The sequence below is a fragment of the Aphelocoma coerulescens genome, chromosome 2, assembly GCF_041296385.1.
Source record: "Aphelocoma coerulescens isolate FSJ_1873_10779 chromosome 2, UR_Acoe_1.0, whole genome shotgun sequence".
NCBI lineage: Eukaryota > Metazoa > Chordata > Aves > Passeriformes > Corvidae > Aphelocoma > Aphelocoma coerulescens.
The window spans coordinates 118,885,728-118,910,059 of record NC_091015.1 but is presented as its reverse complement, the minus strand read 5'-3'; the positions used below and the strand labels follow the sequence as shown (position 1 = coordinate 118,910,059).

Here is a 24,332-nt window from a genome sequence, read left to right as displayed (position 1 = left end):
TGACAGAAACTCTCCAATGACCAACCTCCACTTCTGAACAAGCCAGTTCCATTTGACATATTTCTTCATAAACTGGAGTCAGGGGAAAAATGTGGCTTTAACAAATATCTAGCTGAGAGAAAAAGCTGCTGTGAAGTAACCTTAGTCCTGCACTATTCATGATGTAGTTGCTCATTTCTATGGGCTGACTCCCACCTCATGATTCAACCTGACAGAGAATGTGAAATCAAGAGCTCTGAAAGTCACACCAGCTTGCACTGACAGGCTACAATTCCTCACTGAAACACACAGGATCCCTGAAAACAGCAGGAGCCCAAGGCGAGAAGCCTGAGGGCCATCTGTGGCCAGCAGACACAGGGTTTATTATTACACTCACTTGGCTGGGAAGAGGAAGAATTGGGTATTTCTTCAATCTGTGATGAGAACTAGCAATAAAAACCCACAATAAATGTGGGTGCTTTATTGCGAATGCTTTAGGATGAAGTTAGGTGAGGAGGGGGGGAAAAAAGGAAGGAAATTGTGGAAAGTAATTTTTTCCTCTGTTCTTGCAAACTCAAGTGGCAACAGGGATGGTAACTGTCTCTGAAGGAAATACAAGGAATCCCTTCTCCTAGGCATTCTGGAAGCTCCACAGTCTTCCTGTGACTGATGCCATTTTGCCTCCTTTCTTCTACTTTTGGTCTCCCAATTATTTTTTTTTGCTCAAAGTTTCTTCTTTCCTCATTTTTTCAGTCCTCTGAAGCCCTCCCTTGCCCTTTGTCTGTCTACCCCAGGTTTTCTTGGCTTATGGCAGGTTTATTTTGATGCCTTATTCAGATGAAACGTACATTACACTGTGTTTTATTTTTGTGATTGTGCACTCATTACCTTAGGCAGGATCTTTCTATTTATCTCAACAGCATTCAGAAACATTGTGACAAGGTTCTTATCAAGTCAAGATGCTATTTTTCCACAGATATATATGTACTGCCTACCTGTTCAGATCATATTGCACATTCTGGGTCAGGTCTATGTTGAGCAGTATAAAGTCACGCACGTGGCACCTGGAGAACGGAGCCTTTGCTTTCCTGGTATTCAGCTTGCTGTTCCATTTCTGAATACCCAGTATTGCATAATGAACAATTTTGGGGGTGGCTTCAATGTGTTGGAGGACGCTTTTCAAAGACACATTCTTGCTGAAACCCCCAGGCTCCAGGGACTGGCTGCAAAACATGATCATACACAACATACAAATACATTTTATTATTTTTATATAACATACACTACATATATATACATACGTGTATATAAAAAGAACCAAGAAATTCCATTGACAACTGAGAATGTTTACTCCAGATGCTGTAAAAATATATACATAAGTGCAGACTTTTTAAGCAACAGGGAATGTAGCCATCAAGAAAATGCAGCCATTAAGAAAAGGAGCCTTTCAGCAGAATAAGTTCTTACACAGAAATTTAGGAAGGGAAAAGAAATCACCTTACAGATAATTTTTGGAATGCTATTTTCTCTGTACTGGATATTGTAAGCACTGAGAAGGTCAAGAGCTTGATGCCTTCTAAGTTCCCCAAATACACTGTTTGTACTAAGAAACATAAATTGAATCAAAACAAAGTAACACTGAAAAATCACTCAGTCACTAGAAGCAGGAGTGGCTTTATGCGAAGAACAAGCACAAGCAGAGGTCTGTTGGCAGTACTGACACACATGTAAAGGGACAGTCAGGTGGAAGTGTCCAGCAGCAGGTGGCTGAATGTTGGTGGTCAACAAGACAAACATACGGCCTTCCTGCTGCTCTGAGTACCCTGCCAGATGTTACAGATGAGCCTGGGTCACAGATGTGCTGCTGTCAGGGCTGGATCAGTGCAAGGACCCAGCGTGGGTGGGGACCAACCTGGACTGCTCGTGGAGGCTGTGCATGTTCCACAGGACGCAGGAGTCATCCATGACCACGATGAAGGGCCACACGCACTGGCGCTTCACTCCCAGCTCCTCCAAGCGGTTTCGTTCCAGTTCCAGGTTGTGGTAGGAAAGTTCCTTAATAAGAAACCTGGCAGCACCTGAGGAAATACCATAAAGACATGCAGACATCTTCATTAGACTTTATCTCTCTTCCCAGAGAAAGGTTACATGAACATCTGCAGTCATTACCCTTTATGAACTTAGTGCTCATAACACCTTAGTTTAAAAAGAAACATGTATGTCCCTTTTTCAGTGTGATTAAATCTAAAAGGCAGATTCCAAGAAGACTGGATGCTTTAAGACACTGCAGAACACAATTTTGTGGGCATTAATGAAGTAATTGGAACCAAGAAGGGGCTGAGATTGTAAAACTGAAGCTACTTAAAACTTCTTGCAGAATAAACTCAGCATCCATGAAAACAAAGTCCAAAGCTCAAGCCCCCAGTGTCCATCTGCAGTTAATATTTACCTTCTGCTAACTAAAGTGTTGCAATTTGAATATGTGTAAAACATCTAGAATGAACATTCACACAGCAGGGCTGAGTAAAATGAGTGAATATGGCCTATAAAACATCAGATTTTAAACTGAGAAGGCAGTGATCCATGCAAACCTATATTCCATGCCCCTGACAGCAGTCTTCCACATTTATGCACAGACATTGCTGCTATTTTCACAGCAGGAATGTGAGGAGCTACTGCAATGTTTCCTGCAACAGCACGATTCACATTGTCCAACACAGATTTTTATACCTTCACAGCAATGCACTGATGGTGTCTCTTACCAACTCCAGCATTGTTGAACATGCCTGGCAAGACAAGCATGATATGGTTGGGCCAGTATTTTCGGTAGAGTGGCATTTCATACTCCTTGACTACCAGGAGGTGCAGGTGGCTGATGCCTTCCATGGCATGGTAGAGGTTCAAGAGTCCATGTTCATGGCGCCCACTTGATGGGGTGAAGATAGGACTCTTGACTGCATTCAAATTCTGCTGGAACACAAAACATTTTAGCAACATGACGTAAGAAGCAGGTTATTCCCAATAGGGACTTTTATTTGTTTCTTTTTTATACCACATTTTAAGATCACTGATTATTGCAACACATATGAGCTGGACACTAGGAATGGAAAAAAGGATGTTTGCCCTCAAAAAACCCCTACTGAGGGCAGTCAGGCGAGAATTACACAAAGGACTTTAAAACAAAAAGAAAACAGAAAAAACCTCCCCCATTAATTTGCAAATGTATGTCAAGTTGACTGCATGCAGCAGATGGGTAAAAGCAGCACACACACCTTGTCAGAAACAAGTGGGAGTCGCATGCTTTCAAGATGTTTTCCCTGCTTGCTGAAGACAAAATGGTTCTCTTTGGACTTGGGGATTATGAAATGCAGCTGAACCTCTTCTCCCAGCATCGAGGATGAAAACGTGAATGCATGCAGAGTGGAGTCAGACACCTGAATACAAACAAACAGCAAAAAGAGATTTCCAAGCAGGTAATACATAAGGAGTATGTAAGGAGGAGCTCTTACAGTCACAGTACTGGAAGCCATCAGAGAAGAACAACAAAACATTCTCTTTCAGTAACCATTTTCCTCACAGTAAGGTAAATTATTTAGGCCTTGCTATTAAAATAATCAGATTTCTGTACCAGTAATGGTCTTTGGCCAAACTGGACTCTTCTGAAGTCCATTTCAGCTAGGAATTTTTTATCAATATTTACAAAGAGAAGTCAAATATACACACACACACACACACACAAAAGGAAAAAAACTGTCCAAATAGATTTCCTCAGAAGATTCAAAGAGCAGTGCAGCCCATGGGTGTGCCTCCACAGCAGCATGCACTGCCATTCAGACACCTCAGCAGGACCACTACTGTATTAGTATGGTATTTTTCCTGTGGCAGTACTCTCCTAAACCGTTGTGTGACCAAAGCAGACCACACCATTAACAAGGCTATGAAGAATTTGGGTGAGCTTAAGTTTGCACAGGACTTCACTGAACCATGTAACTGTATACAAATGCCTACACAGCTGATAGATTTCATCCTACAAAAGCATCTTGTTGGGGCCCTCCCCCTGCCATGTGGTCCTGGGAGAGGGGCCCTGAGGGGAGGCACGGGGTTTCCCTGCCCCTGGTCAGCCTCGTTCCCCATTGGTTGTTTTGTGTTCCCTGCGCGGGCAAAGGACCCTCGGGTCCCGTGATTGAGCAGTTCCTCGGCAGAGCCCCGGCCATGCGGCTGGGGAAATAAACATCTCTGAAACATCTACCAAGAATCCATAGATATTTCTTTTCCACAGGCCTCGTTGTCTGATACGCGCGTTGCAGTATCCGCACTGTAACAAATGGTGGATAATGTGGGCAGAACGATCCCTGATCCCTACAGCGACTGATTTGTGAGTAAACTCTGGATTCCTCTTCTTGTTTTTGTTTTGCTGTTCCATCTCTAAACTATGGAGGAACCATGGAAAGACTCTTGGCTCTCAGAGCCACATATGGACATTTATCTTAAACTTGAAAAGATTCTTGAACAACGAGTTGTAAATTTTAGCTTAATTCAAGCTCAAACGGAACTGAAACATTTCCTTTCGTGGTTGTTTAAGAACTTTTTCTATGTTTCTTGGGATTTAATTCTTACCAAAGACTTTTGGAAGACCGTTTGGACACAGTTAATTTCTGAGTCAAAATATATGCCGATGGAAGAATATTTTCGTGAATATTATTTAATTACTGAGACTGTTGAGCAATGTCAGCTGTGTCTTGGTGAAAGGAAGTGTGCCTCAGAGTCCGTGCGACCCAGGCCACGTGCGCCGAGCCCTCTGCGAGCAGCAGTGAGGCAGTTCCCGTGCGCGGGCGGAGCGATGCGAGCCGCAGTGTCGGCAGCAGAGCGAGGTGCGGCGGGAGCGGGGTGACCTGGTGGTACCCGCCCGGCCCCGCGCAGCGCATGGCGGAGCGAGCCCCGTGAGAGGAGTGGCGCGTGGGCAGCAGCTGGCGGCAGGGCAGAGCCGGCCCAGCCGAAACATGCGCTGGAGCAGGGCGCGGGGGGTCTTCGCTGGGGGGCCCGGCCGAGACGTGGGCACAGCCCCAGGCAGCGGCAGCGCAGCTCAGAGCAGAGGCGGCGGCGCACAGGGAGCTGAGCAGGGGAGAGCGCCTGGCCCGGCCCGCGCGGCCCCGAATGCGACCCTGGGAAGAGCGCACAGGCACGAGCAGCCCCGACAGCCCCAGCAGCACTGGCGGCTCCAACACAGGAGTGAGCGAAAGCGAAAGAGAAAGCAAAAAACCAGCGAGACAGAAAACAGCAGCCACTCAGAAAAAGGAAAAGATCACTGTAGCTAAGATTTTAGGAATAGTAAAATGGTATAATGTTAAACAAAATTATGGTTTTGTAACAAGATGTGACAACCAAGAAGACGTATTCGTTCATAGAACTGCTATTAAAAAGAATAACCCTAAAAATTACCTGCAAAGTGCAGGAGATGCGGAAATTGTACAATTTGATATAGTGCAAGGAAAGAAGGGTTTACAAGCAGTAAATGTTACTGGGCCTGGGGTATTCCAGTCAAAGGCAGCCGTTATGCACAAAATTATAAACAATATCCATCCCAGCAGCTTCTCTACCCACAACCTGCTTTCCCCTTTTACCTTATACCCAATATGAACCCTTTCCTAAGTTTACCCCATCTCCAGTTTATTCCCAATCCATTTTTCACCCCATGGCTTCCCTATACAATTCCCTTTCCCTACAACTCCTCTCCGATGCCAAGGGGGGGATGAAAAGGGGGAGGGAAGAAATTAAACCCTCTCCTGCCTCAGTTTCCCCACAAAGCATGCTCGGAGAGTCCTGTCTCCCTTCTGTCAGCCTTAAGATGTTCCAGAGAATCTGTTTCGACATTTAAAGACTCAGAAGGGTGGCTTGTTTTGTTTTGAAACTGTCCTTGTTATCTCATGTTTATCCAGTTGTTTTCAATGTTAACTTTTAAATCTCTTTTTGTTAAAATTAAATGGGTGAAGTGTTGGGACTCCTCCCCCTGCCATGTGGTCCTGGGAGAGGGGCCCCAGGGGGGAGACACAGGGTTTCCCTGGCCCCTGGTCAGCCTCGTTCCCCATTGGTTGTTTTGTGTTCCCCTGCGCGGGCAAGGACCCTCGGGTCCTGACTGTAGCAGTTCCTCGGCAGATCCCGGCCACGTGGCTGGAGAAATAAACATCTCTGAAACATCTACCAAGAATCAGTCCATAGATATTTCTTTTCCACAGGCCTCATTTTCTGATACGCGTGTTGCAGTATCCCCCTCTGTAACAGCATCTGTCTTACTACAAAGTCAAATCACTTACAAATGAGCTTCCTATAATCTTTGCTAAAAATTGAAATAATTAGCCTATGATGGAAAATGAAAGGGACTTTATCTAGGTTCTGCTAAAGCATTTAAGACTCTCTCTCCCTTCATAATGTTTGCTATCCAATGACTCTCCTCTGAGCTTAATTATCTTAATTCTATATACACAGCTCACACTGGCACATACAAGTAGATGTTTATATTTATTAGTACTAGTTATATTTGACCACAAGCACAAATATGAGTGGAGGGAACAACAGATGTCCTTGGGGAGGATTTGCTTCTGTCAACAGACTTAATGAAGCATGAGGTTTAGATCAGACCTGCTGGTGCTGCTTCGAGGGAACTGGCATTGTGCACTGCCAGGTCAGGGTGTCTACACTGCCATATCTTAATAGCAAGCTGTTAGAAAACATTAGCGAGCAAGGAAGGAATGATTTGAGATAAGAAACTTCCAGGTAAACTGCTGGTAGCGGTTAAGAAATAATGTGTGAGCTATTAACCAGGAATAATCTTACTTGCCAGTCTCCTGTGAGCATAACTGTTTGCTTTAGAAACTAAAAGTTTTTTAACTAAACAGATTAAAATGTTAATTTCTGTCCAGTGACTCATAAGATACTGCTGAGAAGGATGCACAGTTACAAACAAAGGGGGGAAGAAGTAGGCCTTGCCATCTCCCATCACAGGTGTGGATGGCTGGCATTTAGGTAAGACAGGCATTCCTCTTAATTTTTACAGTCTTTTCCCATGAGACACTGCAAACCCTCTGGGCAGGCTGAATAATGCTTTGGCTTGAGACAACTAATCACAATATTCACTCTTTGCCAGAGGCAGCTGCAGAGGAAAACTGCTCATTCAGAATGGGGCACACACAGTTGATGCTCCTGGGTCTGTAGCTCAATATCTCCCCTGAGAATGGAAGAATTAAACAATTCCATCTCGGGGAAGGTGAAAGCATGAATCCTGAGATGAGGGCAGTACGCCTGGAGGGACCACAATAAAAAACCAAGGATGCTGTTTACCCTTGGACCTTGACACCAACCTGTGCAGCAGGATTAATGTCCATGTACTGATGGCACTGCTCACAGTGATGGAAGGTATTGTAAGCTGCATATTTAGTCAGCATCATGGACACGGTCTCCCTTTTCTTAGGTTCCTCTGATTTTGTTTCTTTGCTTGTTTCTGTGCACAAAGAAAAGAAGTAACAGAAATTTTAGGAGTGTTAAAAAACAGAGATTGTGATCCTGGTAAAAACTGTAAAGAACACACAAATTGTTTTGTTCCATATAATTTTGGAGACTAAAGGTTCTCGCAAACTCATGTTCAAACAAACCAATAAAAACTGATTCTTTGTAGGAAAGTATTCCTAAAAATGTCTACATATTACTTACCTTGTTTCACTCTTGAGAGTTGTTCTGTGTATACAGGACTTATATTTCTGTACTTAGGATCATGCACACTCAGGTCAAAAGATATTTTGCTGAAGATCTCAATGTCTGGCCAGTGGTCGTTGCTAGACTGAGTAATTTCACTGTGTTCAGTATGATCTGCAACAACACACTTCAGGTAAGCAGAATCAGATACCCACCAAATTATGTTTACGTGATGGTTGCTGCTTTCCAGTTACACTTGAACTCACACAGGCACACACACACAAAGCAACATCTTTGAGCGTCACAAATGTTACCAGTGAAATTACAATCCACACAAAGCCATTTCAAAGACATGGCAACTCCTTAAACTGCGTGCAGGTGAAGGGACCTCCTAGGTATCTTTCTGCTCTGTTCCTCATCATGCTGCTGAGGTGTAACTCTGGTTTAAGCATAAATGCTCAGATGAATGGTCCTGCTTGTGCAGAAGGCACAGGCGTAGTTTTGAGCCTCTCTGTGATGGAATGAAGAGCATTGGGTAAATGAGAAGCGAAAGTATCCAAAGGCAGAAGGATGAAAGCACAGAAAAAGAGGCTGTATGTATTTATGAACTAGTAGCTGGTGGTACATGATAAAGGCAGTAAAAGACACACTCCTATTACAGAATGGAATGTGGCCAGCAAGGATCAAATGAAACTTTTTTGCTTTGATCCAACAAAGATAAGTCTCAAGTAGAAAATCAAGTTTAAGCAATGGGAATGGTAGAAAACACTAGCCAAAGAAAACAACTTTGGAATGCAGCTTGAACATGAGTCAATTCAGATCAAAATGAGATGGAAGAACACAAGAAAGTAGGTGTGTAACTGAGGTTACTGATTTTAGAAAAATGAATTCAGGTGAAATGAAGGTTGGGTCTACGGACAAGCACATGCTCACCCTACCCTGATGCAAGAAGAGAGACAGTAATCTACAGAGCTCTGAGTCCACTACTTTGAGCATGGTAATATTCAAAATTTGGAGAGGGTGAAGGAAATAATTAATTAAATGAAAAATGGGATAAAATGCAATATAAGTTGACTAAAGAAGTCCTGTGTTACTTTATATGGCTATGAAACACCTATTTCTCTGAACAAAGAACATGCACTGAATCTTATCCTTCTGGACTCAAGTATGGTACTACAGGACAAATTATTAATACAGCTGAAGAAAAATGGAGAGAGGGAATGGTCTGTAAATCGAAAGAGTTGACTAAACAGAAGATGGCAGCATGTAACATGGTAAGCATTAAGGCAGGTGAGATTACCAATGAAGTTAAAAGGTTGGCAGAGGGACAAACTGTTTAATATCCTCACTAATGTCACCAGCTTAAACCAAAAATTGGCTTAAGTTTGCTGGTGGCACACTGCTAAGAGTCACTGTCAACATGGAGAAGGAATCAAAGATAGCTGGAAAGAGTTCAATGCCCTCGAACACTGTAGCAACAAAAACTTGGTGATATTTAACAGAAAAAAATGTGAGTCATATGTACAATCAAGGACTAATAACAGCATTTCTGCAGCAGGTTGGGAACACCTTGGTTGGAAATGACTGAGTTGCTGAGGAACCTTGGAGTACAAGCTAAGCATCAATGCCAGTGAAAAGGGAGAATGGAAAAGGCAGTTACAGGTTTCATCAATCATGGGGCTTTCAGTGGGGGTGGGGGAATACATGAGTTGTTGTAGGCTGGGTTGGTTAAACATTCAGTTCTGCTCACCCATGCACCAGAAGGATAAACTGAAAAATAGATGTGCAGGCCAAAGTACCAAACTGACAAGGAGAATGAAGAGCCTGTAATTTGTGAGGATCCTGTAAGAAGACCCAGTCTACCTAGATGAATGCTGAAGAGGAGGTAAGATAGCTGCCTGATCATTCCAAAGAAGAGAAAAAGTATTTTAATTTAAATTAGTATGTTTTTTGGTCCCAAAGAGAATGTGTATAAATGGGACAGAAACATATTTGGGTTGGAGAATAAAGTATTATTTTAAATAATGAGAACACTAGTGCTCTGGAGAAGCATTCCAACAGAAGTAGTGGGAGCAAAAAAGCCACAACCAAAAACCCCATCCAAACCCAAACTGCTCTTGTGCTGAAGTTCCATGCATTCCTGGCAGGGGTGTGACACATTGCTGTGATCTCAACACGCCAGTCGGCATGATGCAGAACATCTCTTACATTGTGATATTTCATCCTAAGTTTCTGAGGTACTTTAGTTCAAATAATGAGGGAATAACTGCCCCCAAAGCTCCAAATCAAATGAAAATATTTCTCTTTTTTCTTTCTTTTTTTTTTTTTTTTTAATTTAATAGCACTGTATGAACAGAAATACAAATCAGTCTTTTCAAAGGTTTGACAAAAACTACATTCTCAGTATGTCAGTCTAATGGTCATGAGAGCTATGCACCACAGAAATTTCCCTACAAAACCACAGAGTTATGTAAAGAACACCATGAAGAGGACTAATTTTTAAAAGGCTTTGCTCTTCTCAAGGCAAAGTCCTGCCACAGCAGTTAATGGATCTTGTGAGATCTGACAAAGGAGCACAAATCAAAAGAGGATCCCACTCCCCTTTATCCTCAGCATAAAACCTGCAAACTGCAGACAGTCTAACTGAAAATTGGTATATAACTTATATATAAACGTAAATAATAGTTACGTTTCAGCCAGGAACAAAATGTTCTTAAATGTTCTGTCTGCTTAAAAGCAGCCAGCACTTAAAAACCCACAAGAAGAAAATACATAGGCAGATGTTTGCCATTTACAGCTTTGTGCACACTTTCATTTGAGTGCTATACAAAAGCATCAATCCAAAATACATTTAGTAGTTCTCGGATAAGCCCATTATAAAGTTTACTTTTTTATTAATCTATATTGAAATATATGCAGACACCTAGAGTAAGTCTAGCTATACACCAATGGAGAGGACACGTAGTAGGTGTAATTCATAGTCTTTCAGTGAGCCTAAAAACTTCCTTGCTGAATAATATATAACATAGGTTCTTTATGATACATTTTAAGAATGCTGACTAAATACTTACTGGTATTAATCTCTTCTTCATCATACACATCTACTTCCAGCAACCGGATCAGCATGCGGAAGAGAATCCTTAGGAACTGCAAGTAGGAACCAGTCTTTCCGACCTGAGCCAGAGATGGAAAGAAGTCTAAATGCCAACCCAAACTATTACTATGGAAGGGTGAACTTGAGATAAATGCCTCTGGGCTTACCCCAAAGCTCTGTGTTCAGCTCTGCCTGAAAATGCTGCAAGATGTAATATTGCCCACTATGCTGGAAACACTTCTACTAAATTGGTCTCTGAGCACAACCTGGCCACAGCCTGTGTCACTTTTGTATGCAGGGAGATCAGCAGTAGTAACTGCTTCTCTCCTGATGTGCTCATGGCAATGTTATGCCCAGTGCCATCCACATGTGTTTCACTTAGGCTAAAACATGACATAAAGCATCACCCATCCTCTCCTTACCACTTTCAGCATGGACTTGGTCTTAAAATTTGACTTTAGATTTTTAACCTCAAAACACATCACTGCAAACTTGGCCCTCTCAGATTGCTGCAAGAGGAAGGAGCTGTACTCTTACTTGTGGTGGTCCTGTCAAAAGCAGCCTCCTGGGGTGAAAAGTCCTGGTGCCAGACGCTTCAGCCTGATTGCTGAAGTCTGCATGGTGCTGTCGGGCTGTCGTCCACTGCCTGTAGTACAGAGACTGCTCTTCACTGCTCATGTCCTTGTGAAGCAGAGGCCTCAGAGAGCTCAGCCAAGACACGTCAGCATGAGGCAGGAGGGAAGAGGAGGAAGGCAAGTTCCCATTTTTCTGTGAGCTCAGGAGGCAGTATGCAGCTTTGGACAGGATGACGATGCGTGGCAGTGCCACACGGAGAGCCTTGCTGTCCTTGGCTGACTGGGCAGGCCACTGAAAGGTCTGGGAGACTGAAGACAGTGAGGAGAGTTTGGGAGTGGTGCTGCTCGCCATCTGGTTACCCAGCGAGTCACACTCTTGTTTCAGGGTCTCTCTGGCTGTAAAACTGGAGTAAGTTCCCTCATCTACTGAGCTGTGTGCCACAGTCTGGAAGTTAAGGGATGGTGCCTGTTTCTGAGACTTGTCTGCAGCACTCGAGGAGCTCACACCATTGTCAGCCAGGGAACCTGGGAAAACAAAAAGCAGGCAATGAAAAGTGACTGACTGACGTAAGAAAACCATGAATTAATTTGATCTATGCTACAATCCTAACACACAAATACTTCTGTTCAGTGAGTGCTGCTGTGGCTTAGGTCAGTGTTTCACCACGTAAAAAGAAATCATTTACATCTGTCTGTCCCTTTGGCTGGAGAGGCAAACACCCTGCTGCAACAGGGTGCAGGCTCCAAGTGTTCAACCCTAGTCTCTGTGTTCTAGCCATCATTTCCCATTTAGGATTCGGAATTTGATGGTACGATTTTCTGAAAGTCAAATTTAACAAACCACTGTATACACAGATCAATTGCATCTTCCTTTCTATGAACAACAGAACATTTATTTCACTGCAACTTGGACATGAACTGCTCTGTGTCCTCTCTTCCATACCAGTCAGGTTTAGTTAGTGCATGGGAAGACCTGGTGCATACCAAAGACCCAGTTCAGCTGTCTTAATGCCTCAAACTCATAGGGAAACAAAGGGAAGGACCCAGAAGTGTCTGCAGAATGCAAAGGGAAGGCTTGGTGGGAGGTGAAGCTTCACTGATGCCTGAAGAGGTAGGTAGGGCAAGACCCAATCATTCTGTTGGTCTTGGCAAGGAGGTAAATATCCATCCATCCTCATCCATAGGTATTCCTGGAGTTACAGAGCATTTTTCTATTTTATATTTTATACTAGCCCTTTTTGCTTTGATTTTTGAGATCTTTTCAGGATCTCTGAATAAAGCTAGCAACAAATGTGGAATGTAAGTTTAAAAATTAAAATCACAAGGGACGCTTAGCTATGGCATACCATCCCTCCCACTGAAACACCATCTCCTTTTAGCACTAGACAGGAAAATTGCTCACTGTGTGAAGAATCTGAAACTAACATTTCATTGTCTAGCCTGCAGCTGGATACAGCTAAGCAACCCACATTTGAGAAAACATCTCACTGTTTGCATCCAAACTCCAATGACACAGGAATAAAGACTTGTTTTTCAGACCAAAAGCAGAATAACCGACCTGAGGTTCCAGTGACAGCGCTGCTGTTGCTCTGGGGCCGGTCCAAGTCTATAAGCAGCTCGTCAGAGTCATTCTCACTACCATTTGCCTTCTCCTGCTCCTTCTCACTGAGGTCAAGAGCTACAATAGGCCCTCGAATTGCCTCCTTGGAGACGTAGCAGCATGCCAGGCCTACTTCTTGCTCTAACGCAGTACGAGTTAAGTAGCTGGAGTCAATTAGTCGAAGGTCACAGTATTTCAATGACCTGGAAAAGCCAACACAAAAAGAAGAGAAGTTTTTGTTTTCTCTGACTTTGAAGAATACTCCCTATCTTTATTGCTTACTAAATATTCACGAACAATTTTGTTAGCCCGTACATATAGAATTATTTTAAAATATTCAGCACAAAGTTATGCTCCTTGGTGCTTCACACAGACATTTGCTGACCCATCCAGTACAGTAGCATGACTTTTCACAAATTGCACTTCCCAGAACTTTAAATGATTCCTAACTAAAGTCTTCCAAAATACACTCCTTTTGTGAAAAGACAGCCAGATGGTATCAAACCCCACCTATCTAAACATGTTGGAGAGCAGTCATATTGAAAGAGTAAGAACAGCACCTGGGGAAAGTCTCTCCCAGAGGGTCTTTGCCAGTTAGAATAACAATGCAAGGTAGACCTTCCAGATCCTGATAGGTGCGAGGAATCCAGTCATCCTGCTCATTGCCCCTCCAAGCCTGTGAACAGAGAATATTCCAGTCACACCTCAATGACATCTTCTATATCTTCACCTGTTTTCTTTTTTCATCAGTTCCTGCTTTTGCTTTGTATATAGGGCTCGCTTACTCAATGGCCAACAGAAAGGAGACCTTGGGTACAGGCATGCATTTGTGCTCTGGTAGCCAACTGTTAGCCAAGCAGTAAATGCAAAGACAGAGCATATGTTATTCAGTGTTGGAAACATTCACCTGGTGTGATATTAGTGTGGTCTGTCAGAGAAAAAAGCAGTCAATGAGCTCAGTTTGGCACAGAGGAAAAGATATTAATGTAAAGCTAAAGTAAGACTTTCAAGTGGAGTACGAAAATGGGCCAATGAACCTTGTTTAATTATTTTATACAAGGAAAGATTACGTGAAAGAAACACATTTCACCTTTTCCTGGAGGTAATCCCACCTGAAAGAACTCCTTACCTACAGTCTATCAAGGCCCAAGACCACAAACTGCACCATTTTCCCTTAGCACTGGAAAGGCTGGTAGCATCAGTCCCATGTTCTTACCCGCTTCAGTTCCCCTGGTTCAGCAGAGCTTACTGAAAAAAACCTTTTTCTCCAATTACCTAGCAGTGTCTAATGGCTTGGTAGAGCAGCCTTAGCAGCAGAGAGAATTTCTGGCTCAACAAGGTTAGTCCAGCTGTGTGTTCCCCTGCCTCTCCAACAACAGAAGTTTCTGTGACAGTGCATGACTAGAAGGTGAAAAACGAGAAGACAATTTTTCCTTTGATTTCCCTTGATTTTCTTTTTGCTAGCATAAGGACCTAAAAAGAATGAGAGCCTGGGGCTTTGAGCTGTAAACTTGCATCCAGAAGATGTATTTCTTGACCATCTTACTCAGGAACAGCAGAGAGGTGCAGCCCTCAGGGCTCCTCACTTCTGAATGTCTCCCAAACAGTTTGATTCTTGGTACATTTAAAGGGTATGCCACAACAGCATCCCTGGTCAGTAAAATAGTTATTTAAATTGTCTTCCAACTCTTGTTGCATTCTGTACCTCTGGCTCCCTGATGGAGAAGAATGACCTATCTGGCTGGTCTGGCTGACCAGCAAACTTGTCTGAGAGAGGGGAACAGTCCAGCCACCAGCACTGCAGAGACAGCTGCCCACCCTCCCTGCCCTGCTCTGGCACCACACACCCTGCTAATGCCATCTGAGAGAGAGGCTAGGTTAAGTCAAACTATTCAGCTGGGTTCACTAATGCCTATAAAGTTTCCCTCCCTGCCTCTGAAAATGGTCATGATGAGTTCTCATCCTTCCTGCAACCAAGAGTATTTATTGGTGGGACCACATTTTGAGCCTCAGCCTCACCAGAAAGCACTCAGTAGCCTCATATTGCTCTCTCCCCACACACACATCAAAAAAAGGGCTGGGGTGCTCTTAGTGCAAGCAGCCAACAATCAGCTCTCCACTGGCTCTAGTCCAGCTTCAGTACTCCACCTAATGTCAGACCAAATGCCAAGCAGCACAGAGACTAAATCAAAATTGTCTGCAATAAGCTAGGCTCAGGGGTAGCATGGCTGATGAATTTTATAATGGGAATCAGTTCCCCAAATACATGCTCACACCATGTCAGAAATCTCGTGTTATCCCAGGCACCAGATTAACAGGCATGGTAGCACAGCACAAGCCCCACGAGTGGCCTTTATCATTCTGAAATACTACTGGGACACCCCACCTAAAAAGACACTACAGGCTTGTATTTGGACAACTGAATTCCTCTCCTCACTCCCTTCACATGCATGGTTCAGATTTGAGGGCTTTTCTTCTAGTAACCTGCAAGAAAAGAAACAAATCCAGAATCCTACAGCTTTGTTTAGTCCAAAACCGCACCTTATGTTTTGGAGAGAGGAATAAGAAGAATTATTTAGAAGGTTTTTCACTCTCTACCTGATAAAATTTCTCTATTCCAGACCTGCAACAGCTCCACAGTCAATCCTGATCTGCTCTAAAGGTCTCACACTCTGCTTCAGCACTGTGTAAGGGCTGCAACCCATCATGCAAAGCACTGTTAAGAAGCCCTCACAGGACTCAACCCAGAATGATTTAAGGTTGGAATTAATGCCTATCCAAAAAAAGCCACCAGCACAGAGCTGCTATCTCACATGTTGTTTTCTCATTCATGACTACTTTCTTCTCTCTCCTTCTGCAGATAAAGTTTGAGAAGCAAGAGTCGTAGCTTCTTTAAAGGACATTTTATCTGCTTTTAGCCATAGACAGGCTCTTTCAAAAAGGCTCACAAAATTCATTCCTCTTCTCTGTGGTTTTGAATACGCTGAATAACTCATAGTAGAAGCAGAGAATTAATCTCTCTGTGAGACTTAGAGCAAGGATCAGGACAGCTCAGTAATAACCAGTATTACTTTCAGGCTGCTGCCTAAGGCAGGCAACCCATCACCCCTTTGTTTAATGTAGTGAGGTCAGTTCAGCAACTGGGTTTGGCTACTTGAACCATGCTCTTGTAAATCCATGCAAAGGTTTAGGCTGGGGCATATATGCTAGGCATATATGCATGCAGCCTCTTCAGGCTTTCAGCATGCAGGGGGGGTTGAGGAAAGAAATCTGTGACAAACAGCATACTTTACCAGTTATCAGAAGGGCAGAAGATGGATGGACAGAGCAGACAACAGATACACTAGACAGACAGACAAGTTGGTGGAAATAATTAGTTTGCCTACAGAGATCTGAGCTCTGCTTTTAGAGATTAACCCTATCTGATGCATGCTTTTATTCAACTTTAGGAAGTGAGATAACAGCTGGTGTTTGACTTCATGGACCAGTAACAATTCAGGTTTGTTCCAAGTCTCTCTATCATTTATACTCAACGTACAGAAATGCATTCACAGTGACAGATACAGAACACATGCCCTTTCCCTAGAGCATAATTAACCTATAAACAAGTGGGAATAAACATAAAACAACGACAGCAGCCAATGGCTACAGTGAGCACACCAACAAATATTCAGTTTCTGCTAACCTTCAGCCGTGTCACAAAGTGTTTCGCAACAGTGAGCTCTGAGGCAGGATTCCCAAGGAGGATCTCAAAACGATACTGCAGCCCCAACTTGTCCCTTACTTCCTGTAGCCTCTCTTTGGCCAGCATGGCCAGCTGCACTGATGGCACCCGAATGACGAGCATGTGGCCACAGCCATTCTTATCCTTTCCCGGAGAAGTGATAAGGTCATCCATTATGCTGAGAGTTTCAGGTGTGCTGTGATCCCTCAGAGAGGCCATGGTGGTGAGGGCCATCAGAGCTTGGGAATACTGCTGAATGAGAAGGTAGCAGCGGATCACCATGCTGTGCAACCGGGGGTACCTTGGGGGAGACACAGTTCTGCATTAGCACATGCAGAATCACAGTAATGTCCAAAAATCAGCCAAAACACAGGACTGCATGGTAAAGAAGTGCTTATTTTTCCCAGTAGTGCTCAAAGAATGAAGCCTTCCATTTTCATAGACAAAAGTTTTGAACAAAAATCCTCTGCACTTGGCCCAAGTCAAGTAACAGGAAAGATAAACTTCTGTTACCCTCATCTGGTCCAAAATTTCAGCTAAAGATGTTTGATGATGGAGATAAGGAACACCTCAGATCCGATTTATTCCAAAAGCACATGTTTATAATTGCTTTGCTTTACACAAGCTTTTTCTTTTACAAACTTGAGGACCGTTGAGGCTTCAAGTGGTTTCTGGGAGAAGTACTTCATAATTTCACATCTCTCAACTTCTCAGCTGAAAGTTGGACTTACCAACAGGAATTGCTGGCTCTGAGCCAAATCTGAACTTCCATTTTGCCTTTTAACTTACATAGCCAACATCTTTTCTTTCATTACAGCTAAATGCAGTGACAACAAATATGAAGTAAAATGCTAAGAAAAAAAAAATTAAAACCTACTCAAGCAAAAAACCCCACTCCATTTCTAGACATTTCCTGTGAGTTCATTTGCCACCATAGTACAGAAAAACACTACACTATTACACCTTCAGTGCTGGTCTTGTGCCACGTAAGCCCAAATAATTAAAATAACTAGAAATTCCACATATCTCTTGTCTCTTTCTTAAGTAATCTAATAGACAATATGACATCCATTTAAAGAAAGTTTTGGGGCTGTGTTTAACCAGTAGATACAGTAGTTTGTTCTGGATACCATAAGCCACTCATTAAATCAGTAAGTTTTTAAAACACTTTTTTACTCTTCCTGCCATAAAAGTACCAGCTGCACTTCCACTACTAAAACAAATGGAGCCTTTCTTATAATACACAAATGTCTGCAATGTTTTGAGCTTTTAAGTTTGAATGGCTCACCCACCCAGACAGAATAGCCCAGTTTCTTGAAAACAGAGGCTAAATTGATAAACTGTGACACAAAAACATATCCTGGCTCCAAGGCAGAGATTCACCTGCCTCCAAGGTAGAAAGGTTCACCTGCCATCAATTTCTAGTCTTATCCTAATCTCATATAATTATTTACACATACATAAATCCTCCTTCATCCTTTTTCCCACCCACATTTTAACAGAAAGTGAGTGATAATGACCACTATCTCTTCCACTGTATTTGACCAGAAAGAACAGGAGAAGCCTAGGAAACTGACCTAATTATTATTGTGTATTTGTAGATAATAACAAATATTAAGTATTATGTACTTAATTATTAGTGTTGCTAATTTAACACATTTGATATTGAATTTCACTTAATAAATACAGATACATTTACAACTATTACAACTGACCTAATTAAAACAGAAAACACAGTACTGAACACAGAACAATCCTGTTCTAGTAAATATGAAAACATGAGAACTATTATTTGAAGTGCTATAAGGGATCTGTCCTGCTGATATGCAGAGGAGATTAACTCCACATTGCTGGAAATGACAGTATTCCCTTCATTCCTGTAATGGGCACATTTAATAGTATCTTGGATATGTGCCATGAAAGTGGCTTTTTCAGGCAGCTGCAGGGCACTAACAGGCTCTGAGCTGCAGGAACCAAAACCATGGCCAACTACTGAAATAACAAAAATGACCTTTTTGAAACAATGTCTCTCACCACCACCAAGAGAGACACCAGAACTGGTGAGGTACCAAACCTCTGGTACCTTCTGAGCTTAGTGAGGGCTGAGCCAAAAGAAGAGAGCAGCACAGCTGAGCCCAGATTGCTGCTGAATGGGCCTGATCTCTTCTAAAAACAAATGAAGGATATCCACTGCCTTCTTCAACTGCACTAAATTTGTTACAAAAATAAAACTGCACATACTTCATGTATTTCAAGATCAACATCAAAGGTCATCATGTCTTCATCGCCCGTAATGGGGCTCATAAAGACGTATCCTTAAGACCCCAACTGGGCAGAATCCGAAGCTTCCATGTTATTATTTACCTTTCTAAAAGTGTGTTGACCATTTTTTCAAAGGTTTCATCACATCTCAGAAGGGGACTTGTGACACCCCACTGGAGGGATTTGCTGTATTCATTCAAACCAAAGTATAACTTGTCTTCACTTGCGGTGTCACCCTGTTTCACACACAAACAGCGAAAATATAAGGAAAACTGGAACGAATTTTTATTTTTTGTGTCATTTTAAAAAATAAGTGGAAAGCACTTTCCAAACCAAAGAATCCTTCCTTTTTATCCATTCTCCCAAAGCAATGCTATTTATTTATTTCAATGAATACAATAAAATATATATTGTTTTTTACTTAACTTATTATTTGCCTACAGCTAGGAAAGATAGGTGTAGGTCCTTGCAAATTTTTCAGTATATCTCCTACCTGTGACTGCAGGGGGCTTCTAGAATCCTGCTAATTATTTTCTGACTCCCTGTCTCTGGCTTTATATCTACTGACACCTGTCATCTCATTTCTATTTCAGGTTCTACTCTGAAAAGAGAAGGACTATTAATTTCCAAAGTTGTTCTTGATTGTCAGAGTCTACATACTTTTCTAATGGAAACCAGAAATAAAGAATTTTTTTGTTAGAATATAAATCTGCATACAGCTTTCAGAAAGGCAGAATATTTGTGTTTCAAATTTCGTAAGCCTTTGATGGGAGGACAGTGTGTTCTCCAGTGCATTTACATCAGCAGTAATCTCTAGGAATGTAATTAATCATCTACAGTCTCCCCTTTTTTTGTGGGTTATTCTTTTAATCAGAAGACTGAAAGTTGTTAATTTTTTTACTTTTGGGAAACAAAAAATTGTCTAGACCATTATACAGAAGGTCACCACATGTTTTATATTAACAATCAACCAAAAAGCAAACTTAGAATATTCATTCACTCCCTCATTTTACATTAACTGTTTTTTACAGCTCCCACGTTAAGACACTTTGCAGAAACTAAGTCAAATCTGATATAAATATACCAAACAAGTAATAGGAGAAAATGCTATTTTTAAGCAGGTTTATCCAAAACGTTTTCAGAATCAGCTGGCTGAAACAATGAAAAAAGTTAATAGTGGAGGATATCCAAAAGGATTTTTCCTCTGCACAATGACAGCACCTACTATACCAAAACTTGTTCACCTAGCACACAACTTTAATTATGACTGGGAAAGTAATGAACAGACTTGACAGGCTATGTGACATGTAACTTACAGTCAAAAGTCAGACTGCTTGAAAAGGGAAAGCCAGGTCTGGAGCTTTATGGCATGTTTACATAGCTTTGTCTGACCAGAGCACAGAAAGTAGTTTCTCATTGTACATGACTGGACAAAGAAAAATGTGTAATTCCTGGTCCTAAATACCAATGCTACCTTTACCATTAGTATCCCAGGGCTGTCCATCTGGAATCTGAGAGAATAAACTCCAGCAGAGGAAGAGCTCCCTCCTAACACAGACACTTTATAGATTCTGTTAGGTGTGAATTCCACATTAAAATTCACAGTTAAAATTAACAGTTAAACACTTACCACAGTGTCAGATTGTATCCAATGTACCTCATTGCTAGAGCTGATCCTGGACTGCTGTGTTTGCAGGGCATAAGGAAAAGAGCTGACCTGAAGAACAAGGAGGTTGAATGCTTCAAGCACCTCCCTGCAATTAATAACTCTATCAGCCAGACCATGATTAGGCTCACCATGTGACAGGGAACTTGAAATGGCACTGCAGAAATAAGAATGCAAAGAATTGCCTTACTGACATCCTGAAATTCAATGGATTATTCTCTTCCTGCACAAAAATCTCTAAATGACCATGACACAGAGGATCGTAGCTCAAAAAAATCTCTTTGGAAACGTAAAAGACTTCAAAAAACATTTGACTGTTCTCTGCGGGTAAACTCAGGAGAACAAGGAAAAACAACAAACACCTAAATAAAGGATCAAAAACTGTTGACAGTGAGAAGGTGGATTAGTGTGACAATTAAAAAAAGAATCAGATGGAGGAAACCAAAAATAAGCCAAAGCTGATGAAATCCCTCTCATTAGGAAGCACTGTTCCATGAGCTGTGGTCATAGGACACAGTAGCAATTTTACAAAATCCAGTGGCTTTTCCCAACTGAAACAAAAAGTCTGTAAAAGGCTGGGGAAAAGACCTGAAAGTCTGCTGATGTTCTGATTTCCAGCTCCTGGCATTGCCTTCACTTCCATATATTCAGCAATTCCAAATTCAAAGTATAGCAAAGACAGTAATAAAAAATGTGATGGGGAAGACCAGGTAGAAATAATGTTGCTTTTGTCTATTTTCAGCTGTCCTTCAAGGAAAGTATTTTGTTTATTACAGAACCATAGAATGGTTTGGGTTGGAAGGGATCTTAAACACCATCTAGTTCCAATCCCTCTGCCATGGACAGAGACACTTTTCATTATTTCTGATGTTGAAATGAATCCCACAACCTTACACACCACATTAAGACCACATTAAGATTATTCTCCTTAGCTTATTCATGGAACAAGAGCAGAATAATCAGCTTTATTTATTTCTTTCTTCTTTCAGGGTGAAGTTTTTGATTCAGTGTGAAGAGATGTTTTTGCATGTATGTACATGTTGCGTTTAGACCTAAAGCTGTCCAAATTCAATATAGCTGTTTTTTCAAACTCTTTTCTTACAGCAGCTATGGCATCTTTCACATGATGCAGACTTAAATGTATGTAAGCTTTCTCATATCACAAACAACATAATTATCAGGGATAAAAATATGAACTAAAGCACAATCAGCTTGTGAACATTGGAGACATTTGGGTTTGAGTACAGAAAAAGGATACGAATAGGAAAAAAAGACAAGAAGAACAAAGAAAGTTGCAAAATTCAGCATTTTCCCCTCAGTTTCAGCACCATAGCATATAACCCTTAAAACAGTCCTGTTAGGCATCCAAAAACCTGAAACTAGTCTCACCTACCTTCAGCTGAATCAGAATTAGTTAACAAATATCACGGGCAACCAAAAGATATTATTTCTGATTGTAAGGCACAAAATGCCTTAAAAATGCCTAGAGAAAGCAATAGGTGTCTAAGATGGTAAACCTTTTGAAAAACCTAATGGAAAGATGCTGGGAGAGGATGGTTTTCCTTCAGCAGATTGAAGCAGCTACCTTGTTAAATCCACATGGGCATTGTCATGAACCAGCACGAAGAGCGTGTAGGGGTTCTGCTTCACTCGCCTCATGAAAACTTCAAATTTAGTTTGGATCTCATTGTCCAACCGAACCACATATTTCTCAGCTCTCTGATACGCTGTTCCATTGTCTTCTAGGCCCAAGTCCACAAGCACACCTGTCAGAAAGAAGAATACAACAAAAATCTTTTCCTTTGAGTGCATCCAAAAATGGATGGTCATTGGGAAGTTGCAGCTTGTCCGCCGGTGTCAGGACTTAGCCAAACCACTGATAGGCCCCAGTACAAAGATGATTATCCAAATGCAATTTCTCTCACAATGGAGGCAAAAATGTGCTTCTTGGCTTCTGGATTTCCTCCAAAAAGTGCCTGAAATCCTTTCAAAAACTTCTCACATTATCAAAAAAGTGGAGGGGGGGGGGGGGAATCAGGCTTCCACAAAGATTTCCAAAGCAGCACTCGATTGGCTATGCTCCATGATCCTAGGCCAAACTTGCCCACATTAAGCTAATATATTGTTTGAATCAGAAAAAGTTATCCTGACCTTTCCTTTGAAAAAATCATTAATTTATATAAAATTTATTTTCACTAGTATCATATATCATATCATATCATATCATATCATATTTTTCATGCCCTGCTTCAACATTTGTGTCAATACAACCAGTCTTTGTAAAGATGTATTGCTGTCATATTCATAAAGTAAGCATGGTGCAATCTCTATGACTTTGAACGTCATTTGAATTAAAGAAGCAGGAATAAACTACTCTGAAGTGTGGGTCAATTATGTATTTTCCAGGGTCTTAATGATTTTGTAAAACTATTTTTTAAAAAAGTAAAATAAAACACAAACCATGAGGACAAAAGATTAGTTGGAGCAACTTACATTTCCCCTTATACCAGTAATGATGCAATCACATCACATACTCTGGTTTATCAGTCTGTTTCCCCTCCCCTCCCTTTTACCTGACTGTCGAATCCGTTGAAGGGTCTGCTGCACAAGGACTTCTGAACGGGGCACTATTACAATGAAGTCCACCTTGCTGAAGTGGCCCAGATCCAGGCTCTGATTGCCACTGTCTGCTATAGCACAAACCTGGGACAAGAGCTTTCTGGCAACTGTGAGCTGTGGCTGGTAAATGTGGAAGGTATCAACATCCAAATCTAGAGTGTGTTTGTTTGAAAAAGAAAACAAAACACAACAAGAAACATGTTTACTTTCCCACCCCCCCAGCAAAACATGACCCTCCAAACAGCCTACCCTCTATTATCAGGAAAAAAAAAATCACTCACCAGAACAAATCTCAACACTCTGGAGAGTTGGGTCCAGATCACAAATGCCAACTTTCTTTCTTTGATCAAAATGTGGCAATATATCAGATGACCTCAAGTACAGCACTGTCCATTTTTAAAGTGCCCTAAGTGTTTTAAGGATTTTTAACAGTGCAACCCAAGGAAACCTCAAAGCCAGCACAGTGAAATGCGTTCTGTTAAATGAACCAACACATACATAATATGCATGCACACATATATATAAAGATGTGCATGTGTACATAGATAAAAAGAGCAGAGAGAGAGGTACAGAGCTCTAATGTTCTCCTGAAACTCAGATTTATTGAGACTTTATAAACCTCTGTGTAACACTAAATGCAGAGAACTGATAGACTGACCAGAGTACTCATGTTTCCTCAAAATAAAAAGCAGGTTGCATTTCAGTATTTCCATTAAGTAAATTCTATGTCCAACAACCCATGCTTCGTTAACCACTGAGTATTTTCAACTTGCAGATTATCAGATTAAATCCTATAATGGTATTACAGTTTTTGTTTATGGCATTTTTCTACTGTGTTGGTTTTATACAGGGACACGTTTGTGTGTGTGTGCGCACACATGTACTTATCTCCTGTCCAAATGTGCCCCCGTGTCCATTTCAGTAGATCTGCTAGGGAAGAAAGGTCTCTCTCTCACTGCCTAGGAGACTTACTTCTTTATTTTTTTTATTCAGGCAGTTTCTCAATAGCTTCAACCACTGTACAGCCATATGTTAAAGACAAAATGATCTCAGAATAATTGTTTGAGAAAATATGAAGGTTTAAAAAAAAGCACACAGTAAGACGACAAAAACCCCCAGAATCTAAA

The 24,332-nt window shown here is 41.6% G+C and overlaps 1 protein-coding gene across 14 annotated transcripts in view; it reads right to left on the bottom strand.

Moving 5' to 3' along the window:
* GREB1L (GREB1 like retinoic acid receptor coactivator) overlaps nucleotides 1–24,332 on the bottom strand; it is a 132,558-nt gene that overhangs the window by 7,397 nt on the left and 100,829 nt on the right. For 12 of the 14 annotated variants that reach the window (XM_069004581.1, XM_069004583.1, XM_069004582.1 and 9 more), the window contains 15 exons: nucleotides 23,160–23,357; nucleotides 22,172–22,352; nucleotides 20,551–20,743; nucleotides 19,023–19,156; nucleotides 16,620–16,959; nucleotides 13,495–13,610; nucleotides 12,893–13,137; nucleotides 11,297–11,859; nucleotides 10,737–10,839; nucleotides 7,684–7,839; nucleotides 7,335–7,474; nucleotides 3,252–3,413; nucleotides 2,742–2,949; nucleotides 1,892–2,057; nucleotides 975–1,202 (listed from right to left, as the gene is read on the bottom strand). In XM_069004581.1, the coding sequence (XP_068860682.1) occupies nucleotides 975–1,202; nucleotides 1,892–2,057; nucleotides 2,742–2,949; nucleotides 3,252–3,413; nucleotides 7,335–7,474; nucleotides 7,684–7,839; nucleotides 10,737–10,839; nucleotides 11,297–11,859; nucleotides 12,893–13,137; nucleotides 13,495–13,610; nucleotides 16,620–16,959; nucleotides 19,023–19,156; nucleotides 20,551–20,743; nucleotides 22,172–22,352; nucleotides 23,160–23,357 (3,133 nt within the window). The remainder of the gene's footprint in view (nucleotides 1–974; nucleotides 1,203–1,891; nucleotides 2,058–2,741; nucleotides 2,950–3,251; nucleotides 3,414–7,334; nucleotides 7,475–7,683; nucleotides 7,840–10,736; nucleotides 10,840–11,296; nucleotides 11,860–12,892; nucleotides 13,138–13,494; nucleotides 13,611–16,619; nucleotides 16,960–19,022; nucleotides 19,157–20,550; nucleotides 20,744–22,171; nucleotides 22,353–23,159; nucleotides 23,358–24,332) is intronic. The other 2 variants (XM_069004576.1, XM_069004580.1) reach the window with 1 other exon arrangement.